Source organism: Phodopus roborovskii, unplaced genomic scaffold (assembly GCF_943737965.1).
Source record: "Phodopus roborovskii unplaced genomic scaffold, PHOROB, whole genome shotgun sequence".
Taxonomy (NCBI): Eukaryota; Metazoa; Chordata; class Mammalia; order Rodentia; family Cricetidae; genus Phodopus; species Phodopus roborovskii.
In genome coordinates this window covers 21,033,107-21,044,511 of record NW_026126485.1, presented here as the reverse complement: position 1 = coordinate 21,044,511, position 11,405 = coordinate 21,033,107, and the positions used below count along the sequence as shown (strand labels likewise).

The 11,405-nt window shown below is 40.9% G+C and overlaps 1 protein-coding gene across 1 annotated transcript in view; it reads right to left on the bottom strand.

The window, feature by feature from the left end:
* Positions 1–5,686: 5,686 nt before the first annotated feature.
* The window catches only part of Lonp2 (lon peptidase 2, peroxisomal), an 83,269-nt gene continuing 77,550 nt past the window's right edge, over positions 5,687–11,405 (bottom strand). The window contains exons 13-15 of the mRNA XM_051195048.1: positions 9,356–9,563; positions 8,659–8,849; positions 5,687–6,098 (exon numbers count right to left, since the gene is read on the bottom strand). Of these exons, the coding sequence (XP_051051005.1) occupies positions 5,877–6,098; positions 8,659–8,849; positions 9,356–9,563 (621 nt within the window). The 3' untranslated portion in view covers positions 5,687–5,876. The remainder of the gene's footprint in view (positions 6,099–8,658; positions 8,850–9,355; positions 9,564–11,405) is intronic.

Genomic DNA, 11,405 nt, shown 5'->3' with positions numbered 1-11,405 from the left:
AGGAATGTCATTTAACATCTCAAATGGCATATCCAGTAGAAATACATACTTTCTTCCATGAAATCAGAGCTGACTAACATTTTTATTTTACTAGTTAAATGTATGTGCATGTTCTTGTACACATTTATTTTGAGAATGTTGGTTATTTCTGTAACCATCACAATGTAACATGATCACCCTAGACATCATGATGGTCATTTTGATGGAAGGCTGGTTGTAATCTTAGAGCTTGGAGGCCAAGGCAGGCTCAAAGCAAAACTTTGTCTTAAAAATAGAAAAAAAAAAAAAAATAACCAAACGAACAAAAAATTTGGACTTTTGTTTTTTTGTTGTTATTGGGCTTGAACCTAGGGCCTCAGCATACCCACAAGTAAGCATTTCACTGAGCTGAGTCCCTAGCAAAAACATTTTAGTAACTTGACCACTCACTGTAATCTTAGCTAATGTGTTGTTTGAGACTTTATTTTTGCTACTTATAAATTAGCCTGTATATTCTTAGTATTACGTATCTCAGTATGTTTTGGACATTAATATTTTAAAAGTCTTGATACTTTTATCAGTACTTTCTGGAAGAGGCTTTATCAATAGGGCCTAGAATCATGAAGAGTTTTGTTTACCTTCTGTTTTTGCTAATTTTAGCAAGTTAAGGCATATTTTATGTATATTTAGCTGCAGGTAAGGTTGACATTAACATTAGCTGTTAAATCTTAATATTCCTATCCTGCAGATGAGAAATGTGGCTACATTTCTTTGTTCCTTTGAGATTTGGCATACACAAATGAACTCTTGTCTTTACATTATTTTGTTAGAGTGAATAATTTCTGTTGATTCCCTGGACCTTTTGGTGTCTCTCAGGAGTTTTGTGGGTAAGGTATACATATCCTCCATGACTTTGTTCTTTTGCTTTTGTTACTCCTGTTTGTTTTGCTCAGGATCAAACTAGGGCCTCTCATGCTATACCCATGGTTCTTAAGCTTGAATTGGGTCAGATTGAATTAAGTTCTGGGCCGGTTTAGTGTGTCAGTGGTTGGGGAAGTTTTCCTTTGCTGTAACTTTTTAAACTGTGTGTGACTTGGAAACTAATTTTTATGTTGTTTGCACTTTGGTGAATTTAATTCAGAAAAAAGTGAAAGCTATTACTCATTTTTTGTCCTCAAAGAATTCTAGAGCTCTTTAAAGTCAAGAACATCTACAATTGATGATAAATAAAATGTGGAGTTTTATTTAGATTCTGGGAAGAAAACCTGGTAATGAATTTGAATTTAAAAACAAAGTAGGCTAGAGAGAAAACTCAGTGGCTGAAAGTACTGGCTGCTCTTCCAAAGGATCCAGGTTCAGTTCCCAGTACCCATGTGGTGGCATACAACTGTCTGTAACTCCACTTCCTGGGGATCTTATGCCTTCTGGACTCCATGGGCACCAGACATGTACATGGTATTCAAATATGCATGCAGGTAAAACACATAAAAAAAGTTACACCTGCCCCCCCTGCAAAAAAAAAAAAAAAAGGCAAACAGAAAGCCCAAAACAAAAAACCTACAACCAACCCAATATTTGATCAAAGCAAGCATAACTGAGGTCAGTTTGTGACCATCTCCTTAGATGGACAAAAATAAGATCAGAATGTAGCAGTGAGTAGAGCATATTACTTACAGGTTTTGTCACTATTTGTATGCATGATCTAAAAATGGTAATCCCAAAGCAGCACTAGTGAGGCTGTGGGAGAAGGGTCATAACATAGTATAGTACACTGCATAGGCAGTTGGGTAGCCTGGGCTACAAGAGACTGAATGTGTTCCATAGTGGGTGCATAAAACACAAGAATTCTCCATGTCTGACTTACCAACAGAAACTTACATTTGTCAAGCTGGTATTATCCAAATAAAGTTTAGCTTTCATACCAAGCACTATATAGTGTATTGCAAGTGAATTTTTATTGAGGACAAATTCTTGATAGAATTAAAATCTTTTTTTGACATTTTTTTTTTTTTTTTTAATGGAGCAGTGCAGCTCTGTAGTGCTGGCTGGCTTGCAACTTGCTCAGTTAGACCTTGGATTCTCAGCAATTGGTGGGCATTAAAACCATACCCAGATCATTTGTTTTTTTAATAAAGAATAATTTTCATTGGAAGGCACACTGCATGTTAATACAAGAAGAGCATTAGTGTTAGACCTTAACCATGAAATTGGAGATGGACTAAGCCTACTTCTCTTGCTCAAGTTGCTGCTAGGACTTTTCCTGGGGAGGGCCTCATACCTAGTAGTTTCTCCTTCTGGCCTGAGTAATGTGACAAACATGTTATTTCATTAAACAAAACTAGTGGATAATCCCAGCTGAATTTTGTATTTGGAAAAATTGTCAAAATTATGTTGGTGTGACTTACTGTCAAGAGTTAATAATATTGTGGTTTACTTCATGTAAGTTTCATAGGGGAAGAAGACACTAAGTGCTTTTACCCTCAGCAGGTGACTATCTGACTTGAGTTGGTTTTGGTTTTGGCATGAAGCATCCTCCAGAATGGCTGGTGTTAAAAGCTTGACCTCATGATGGTATTGAAAAGTGGATCATTGATAACTTCACCAGCGGACATGTTGATGGCTAAATTGTTGGGGGAGGGCTAGCTGGAGGAAGTTGTCACTGGGGAATGTGTTTTCAGTGGGAAATGTTTTTTGTATTTTGGAAGGGTGTTTCTTGTCTTTGAATCTTCCTCTTCTGCTTCCAGCTGCCATGAGGTGAACAACTTTACTCTGGCATGCCTTCCTTTTCCACACCACAGTGTTCTCTTCAATACAAGCCCTCAGCAATGGGGCTCTGTGGATGGAAACCTGAAACCATAAGCCCAAAGAAGTCTTTTTCTCAGGTATTCTATCACCGCAATGAAAAATGACTGTCCCTTCACCTAGTATTAAATAAATGGTAGACATCTGTAACCACTATGCCCCTATGGGCATCAATGTACTGTAGCTCAAGCAGTGACTCTGCATTGGGAGTTGGTGCTGCAAATGAGATCCACTTGTGTTTCCACGATTAGGAGGAGAGTATGTGTTATGGCCACAAGTTGGTTTGTGTTTAGAGATTGAAGCCATGGCCTCTGCAGTGTAAGCAAACATTTTGGAGAATACAAATTTTAATTGCTATCAGGAAAGAGGAAAGAAAATCATGTTTTAGCACATAAACGGACCTGTTGTGTGTGTGTGTGTGTGTGTTTTTTTTTTTTTTTTATAAAGATTCGGGTATATTTTATGTCATTTGTAATCTGGCATCTTATAATCACTAATATACCAATTGGTATTAGATATTTTAAGAACAATTAAAGGCATTTGCTCCTGAATTTGCATATAACTTATTGTGCATCTCAGGATCTCAGTCTTATTTTAGTACATAGGAAAGTGCAGAGGGATGATAAATGAACAGAATCAACTGAAACTATACTATAAAGTTGACAACCAAGGTACTTACAGCTTTATTTGACTTTGATACTTGAAAGCTGTGCATGTGAGAATTCCAAATGATACGGCCAAGGTAGAAAAGAGATGGGCCTGGGGTTGAGGTGTGGTTTGGGTACTTACTCAGTATGTGCAAGGTGTTAGTCCCTAGTGTCATGTACACACACAAGCATGGTCAGAAAGTTAGATAGGCTTATCTCAGTTAACTATTTGTGGCTAGTAAAGGATAAATGTATTTCTCACTGATCTGGAGGCAGAAGTTAGAGGTCAGGGTTGGTGAGTTGAATGGTGGGGGCCAGATGCCCCTACCTCCAAGATGTCGCCCCATTCATTGCTAACTTGGTGGAGAAGTATACCTGCACAAGGTAACTAGCATTCCTAGTGAGGGTGGAACACAAGTATTTTGGGAGGACATAATTGATCAGAGCGCTACCATGGAAGTTCTTCTGGGCACACATCCCAAAATAATTAGGCAGGGATTTGTACATTCCTGTTCATAGCCAACAGTAGAGGAATGGATAAACAAAATGTGCCATATGTATACAGTGGCTTGTCCAGCCATAAAAAGCAAATTTGATACATAATGATAGGGATAAACTTGACAGCCTGGTCAGACAAGAAAACAAAAAACAAAACATTTAAAGCATTTGGAATATGGAAAAATGGAAGAGTGTTGCCAGGTCTGGAATTGGGAGAATGAGTTCAGTTGTTTGTGCTGAAAAAATCGTGGACAGTGGGAACACTGAATGTTACAGATGTCCCTGAATTAAATATTTGTAAGCCGTTACAGTGGTGAATTTTATCCACATTTTCTCTGATCAAAACCTCCTCTCTAGCAAACTAAAAACAGTGTTAGAAAAACAAAAGCCACACTGTTAAATCCCAAATGGCTCCTTTGAAAAGGAAAGATGAGCTGGAGAGGCAGCTCACCAGTTGAGAGTGCTCACTTGAAGATTTTTGCCGAAGGCTCAAATTCAGTTCCCAGCATCCACACCAGGCAGCTCACAACCACCTGTAACTCAGCTCCAGGGGATCTGACTCCTTCTTCTGGCCACTGCAGGTACCAGTGCATGCACGCATGTGCATGCACGCGCATACACACAAAGATGGACACAAATCCTTTTTTAGAAAAGAAATACTTGAGTGTGAAGGTCCCCATATAGGTTAGTGCTGATGTCTAGGACCCAGAGAATCCCAAGTGTTAAAATATGTTCTGTTACCACCTCAGGTGTGAGGTGTGAAGGCTCCCTGGCTAGACAAGGCCAATGAATTGTTCCTTCACTCATTGTGCAAGATTACAGACTTTGATACCTCAACTAGCTAGTCCTGGTTTCCTCCAGAGGTTTTATTAGCAAGCCTGAGCAGGGTTTCAGGGAAGTATCAAAAATATCTTTATATTAGTTCTTCCTACATTTTATAATGGAGGGTTATGACTATTGAATTAAAATTGAGTCGTTTACAATGCATTCTTGTTGAATCAGCAATAATACTGTCATCTCACACTCGAACATATGAAGCAGGATTCAGAAGCCTGGGCCCTTCATCCCGGTGCCCTGGACTGACCAGGAGAAGGCAGGCATGTGAAGTTGACACACTTGGGATTTGGCATAAACAAGTGAGGATTCCAAGTTCAGGGATCATCCCAGAAGAGGCAGCTGCTCCCTTGGGCCTTTTTTTGAGATTACAGGCATCTGAAACCTTTGTGTTCCTGTAATAACTGCCAACACATGTCCCTGTTGCATGTAAATAATGTTCCCATTGCTGCTTCACTCAGCCTAAGACCTGTATTGTCATGTGTGGTTCTTGTTCTAGACTCCTTTAATAAGAACAGTTACCTAGAACTGTGTATTTGCTAGTTTCCTGTCTAAGCAATTGGTTCCAGGGTCCAGTAAAGTCTAAATGGGTCTCCAGAGTTAAGAGTATATGCCAACTTTTTTTTTTTTTTTTTTTTTTTTTTTTTAAGATAGGGTCTCCCTGTGTAGTTCTGGCTGTCCTAGAACATGGTGTGTAGATCAGTCTGACCTTGAATGTCAAGAGATCCACCTGTCTCTGCCTCCCGAGTGCCTGCCACACACTTACTGGCAGTTATTAAGCACAATAGACATCCGAGGAACTCCTGAATCTCTACTCCACATTTGGACCTAGGTCTGTGGTGGGCCTGAGGGTTGACATTTCTAGCAAGTTCTTTGTTCTGGGACCACAGAGAACCTGTGGAACACCCATCCCACTGATGACCACATTTCTAGCTTTAATTCTTTATTAAACCAACATTGCTCTAATAAACGTCAACAGCTACTTGAACAGACTCATTGCAATTTTGATTATGTCCACAAATTAGGGATATTTTGCTTACTCTTACTGATGCCTAAAGCTGGCCTTGCCAGGACCTCTTGGCACCTCACAATTAAAATTCCAATTGACACTGGGGCCTAAAGTTTGCTGTCAATGAGACCTGGTCTGGTCTTGACAGTAAAGCCACCATCAAAAGCTGCATTTAGAACTTCATCCAGGCAGCTTGCTGTGACGAAACTTAGATCCTGTCTGATGTTGCTTGGGATTTCTTCAAGGTCTTTTTCATTCCTCTGTGGAATTATGATCTGCTTCAGCCCTGCTCGGTGTGCTGCGAGTACTTTGTCTTTAATTCCACCCACCTGCCAGGCAAGGAGAAGAGCTGTCAAGGGTTATGGTCCGCCAAGAGGTTCTACTTCTCACTGAACTATCACTGACTTAGATGTTCAGCCCACCTCCCATTTTGTTATAGTATGAGCTGGATGCCACTAAAAGGCTTAATGGTAGCCTACTTAAAAATGTGTTATTTCCATATTAAATATTTTTAATGAGAAAAATCTGAAATTATAATTATGGATACCTTTAAAAATATATGTATGTATGTGTCATTGCAACCTTGTATTTAGGTTGGTTCTATAGCAGCATTACATTAGCTTGGTTATGCTATTCCTAGCTAGAAAAAGGGATTTTGGAAATTTTTACCATAAACAAATGACAAATGAAGGAAATAAATATGTTGATTTAAATGTTACATAATGTGTACATGTATTGAATATCATTTGCTATCTCAATAGATAACAATTTTTTTTATAAAATAAAAATTTAAAAGTTAAATGAACAAAACAGAACTGGTCTTACATTGATTCTCAGTGTGTTACAAGATTATTGTCTCCATTCCCACAAAGCAAAGACCTTTGTGTCATTTTGTGACAAAATCACTATAGCTTACCCTGGCCTTGAACTCATAGAGATCTGCCTGCCTTTGTTCTCTGCTTCCAACTGCTGGGATTAAAGTCATGCGCCACCAGGGCTGGCCTCTCTTTTGATTTAAAAACAAACTAAAAAGCTATGCTCACAATAGTTTCTTCACAAAAGGTGGAGTCTGATTCCCCTTCCCTCTGATGTGGACCTGGCTTTCTAACTTGTCTGTGAGAAGCATATGGAAGTGATGCTATGTGAATTTCAACAGTAAGGCATAAAGAGCAAGCTTCTGCCTGGATTGATATCTTGGATCACTTGCCTTAGAGGTAGCAAGGTTTGAGGTTATCTACAGACTGGGAAAACTCACAAGGTGAGGGCTTGGGCTTTCTATGAATCATACAGAAGCAGGTCCTCCTGCTCAGTCACCCAGGTGACTGGGGCCTGCAGTTGAGACCCTGAACCAGAGCCCTCCCATACAGGCTCCAGCCTAACTGGCTAGCTTTAGGTCTAAGAAGGCCTGTCACCTTGTCACAGCTGTCACCTTGCCCTAGACTGTCCTTTTTGGGAGTGCCTTCTTCAAAGAAAATTCTGAGACAGGCTGAGTCCTTCCAGTATGAAATGTATATTTTACACATACACTTGATTGGTAGCAAGACACTATATATAATACTGTTAACACTGTATATCCAGTATTGCTCAGTGAGCTAAGAACTCCAGGGAACATCTTGGCTGCCTGGTGCAGTCTTTCCACTCTAGGATATGCTCTGTTATGTCTTGGACTATTTGTTCTATTCCGTCTTCCTGTTTGCTGTAATTCCTGTCAGATGTTGAATATGTCAGACTGATACATTATTTTCCTAGTCATTTTTTTAACCACAATCAAGCCACACTCAATCCCTTTTATTTCAGCCTTAGCAAGTATTCTTTTCTTGTTTAATTCTACCATGTTTCTTCATGGTCCTTGCATGGCTGAATGAAAATATTGGGGTGGTTTTCCAATATTAGGAACTGAACTGAGTCTTACATTTTTACTTGGAGGCAGGGTCTCACTAAATTACCCATGTTGCTTTAATCTCTCTGAGTTGCTGGCAATTTTATAATCTACTCTCATTATATGAGGCCTTTTGCAGAGTAAAGAACATCAGCTCTTCCTTTTTTGTTATGGGTCTGTGAATCCTGTACCTAGTCCTGGCACCTAGTCCTGACAGCCCTAACACTTGAGTCCTGTGTGTTAAACCATATCATTTATGTAGGCAGATCAGGATATGCACTGGAGTCCCCACAGACACAGGCAGGCTTTTTGAAATTTTTGTTTGTTTTTTGAGACAGGGTTTCTCTGTGTAGCTCTGGGTGTCCTGGAACTCACTTTGTTAACCAGGCTGACCTCAAACTCAGTTATCTGCCTGCCTCTGCCTCCCAAATGCTGGAATTACAGGTGTGCCCCACCACCGCCACCACCTGTCAAGCCTTTTGAAATGTAACAGACAACTTTAATTCAGGTCCTTTTTGGGAGGTTTTCCAAGAGAGGGTTTCTCTGCAGCTTTGGAGCCTGACCTGGAATTCTCTCCATAGACCAGGCTGGGATTAAAGGTGTGTGCGCACCACTACCACCCCGATTCAGCTCCCATTTCTATGCTGGTAGTTTTACTATAAATCTTGCCAATTATGGTGATCTAAGATTTCTACAAGGTGCTGAAATGTCTCAAATGAACTTCCAGAAGTGTGGCTTGAGCTTAAAAGCACCAATGTGACTGTGTCCAGGCAAGGCAGGTAAACTACTAATCTTCCCATCAACCACACCAGTATTTTTTAGATGACAAAGGAACAGGAGAGAGATAGGTTTTCTTTTACTTGACCCAAAGTTTAAAATAATTAGCTACAGCTATTAAATTTTTAATGTCCCTTTTAAAAGATTTTACTGAAAGAATGCAAACTACTATTGATGTAAATTTAAAAATATCGAGTGAAAATTAAAAGCACATGAATGTTTTCTATACTTACTGGAAGAACAAGCCCTCTCAGAGTAATTTCCCCAGTCATGGCTACATCTGAACGTACTAGCCGCCCACTGAAAAGTGAGGCGAGACAAGTTACTATGGTAACACCAGCAGATGGTCCATCTTTTGTGACAGCTCCAGCTGGGAAGTGCAGATGGATGTCTGTGTTGTCAAGAAGATCAAAACTTCCAAAAGCTTTAAAAAGGAAAAAAGGAATTTTAATGTGGAAAAATTAAACCCATTTTTTTCCTCTGAATAAAATCAAACACAAAAATGGCTGTTTTGTGTAAATGGATCTTTCAAAAATATTAATGGATAGTGTACTTAGAGTGAGGTCTGGATGGAAAGATTCATTCTACTCTAAGTATGATTTAACACAAACCTTTGCTCTTGTTTCTAGTTCAGGCACTAAACGACACAGTTCTAACATGACCACTAGAGTCTCCCTAGGTGTTCAGAAACCAAGCCCTGAACTTTTCCTGGACCATGGTCCCAGGGCCCTCCTTCCCAGCTCTGTCCCCACTGCAGCTGGGCCACACACCATTAGTCAGGTGGTATTTCTTTGCATGGTCCCAGGGCCCTCCTTCCCAGCTCTGTCCCCACTGCAGCTGGGCCACACACCATTAGTCAGGTGGTATTTCTTTGCATGGTCCCAGGGCCCTCCTTCCCAGCTCTGTCCCCACTGCAGCTGGGCCACACACCATTAGTCAGGTGGTATTTCTTTGCATTACTTCGAAGCCAGCTAATGGCAAGATGGGCAGACTCCTTCATGACGTCCCCAAGCTGGCCGGTCAGGGTCAGCTGGCCTTCACCGTCCATTCGACTTGCTTCCACAAACATAATTTTGCCACCTAAGGGAGTCCATGCTAATCCTATTGCCACTCCAGGTTGACTCAAACGCTCAGATACCTTGAAGGGTGAAAAATGATAGGTTATGTCAGCGCGTAGGGGTTATCTCAGTGTTTCATCATCGTGTCCTTTGAGACTGCCCTTGCAGACAGCTTAAGCACTAGCCCCAAGAACTCACTACCTGACTTTATTTTGAGTAACAACTCTCAATTTCTGGCTGGCTGCCACAGAGATAATATGTAACTTCTTATTTAGTATTTACCAGATACAGCTTAACCCTAGAACATGGCGAGTAACTGACTTCCAGGAGCTGAGTCCAATTATTTATATATATATACATACATATATATATATATATGAGTTTTATCAGTGTATCCAGTGGACTGTGCTTGTCTACATACCCAAAGCCTGAGTGGGTTTCAGTATGTGAGCTTGCTCCAGCGAGCAGCAGTCCTCTTATTGCACTCACTGGAGAAGCAGTAGCTCTCACAGGCTTTCTGTCAATACTGCAGAAACCCTGCTACTCAGTGATACCCTAGACTGGGGGGCATGGGACAGCCCTGTGCTGCCTGGCTGCAGTTTAAGTGGAACAAGCTGCTTAGCTGGGATTCTGAGTGTAGGTGATAAGCTATAGGTTAACACATCCCAGGTATGAAGATGAAAAGTGAGTGCTGAAAGACAGCAATGCTACTTGGACTGCACCCCATGTTTCCAGACTGCCCATTCTGTTGTGTTATCTGTGTCAGAGGAAATAAGTACAGTATGTCACCAAGTAACAATCCAATGTGAGGCTTCTCCACTCTCAGGCACCCATGTCACTTTGGAACAGCAGAGACTGGCTGGCTTCTGGAGAGGGCTGGGTGCTCACATCGTCTTTCCCTGGCAGGTGTGTGCAGTGGACACTAAGGCATCAGGGAAGCCCCTGGGAGTCAGCCTACTGTAAGAGCTAACTTTGACCTTTCCCTTCACAGGTAGACACAGATTTAGCTCGCCTTGGGCTCCAGCCCAATTCACACCACAGTTACTTCCCTCTTTCATTGGCACCTGCTCTGTGCTATATTTAATTGAGAAAGATGGAAAAGATAGGTCAGTGCTAACTAAGACCAAAACAAATAGATGATAAAACTGTTAATGTTAGCATAGGGTTAATTTCCTTATTCTTTTTATTGCATGGCTTCTTTCCAGGGCTGGATGAACTAACCCTAAAGAATAATCTTCAGAATACAGTCATGCTTAACACAATAAGCCATTTGTTACAATTTATTAGCTGCCAATCACATTCTTACAGCTGGATCCTCAAAACTATTAACCATGTTGCTTCAAGAAAGCAGGAAGGGGATGGAGAGATGGCAAAGCAGTCACGATCACTTAGTGGTCTTGTAGAGGATCCAGGTTCAGCTACTAGCATTCATATGGCAGCTCATAGCCAATGGCTTATTAACTAAGGTTTCAGGGGACCCCATTCCCTCTTCTGGCCTCATGGCACCAAGGATGAATGTGGTACACAGACATACATTCAAGCAAAACACCCATGCACATAAAATTTAAAAAGAAAGAAACCAAGCTGGAAGGATGATGTAGTAGGTAAACAGCTTGCTCCATAAAAAATCACAGGCTCAAGTAAAAAGCCAAGTGTGGCAGCATGTATTTAACGCCAGCATTCCTACAGGCAATTGGAGGCAGATATGGAGAATCACCTGGAATCTTGCATACGAGTTAGCCTGATATATGCAGTGTTAAAACCAAGGACTCTGCCTCAAAAAACAAGGTAGGAAGGAGTTACCCTCTGACCTCCACATGCATATCATGGTGTGCAAGAGGATGTTCACATGCATGCACTGGAACACACACCCATTCACACTATCCAACGTACATACATACATGCACACACACACTTGAATA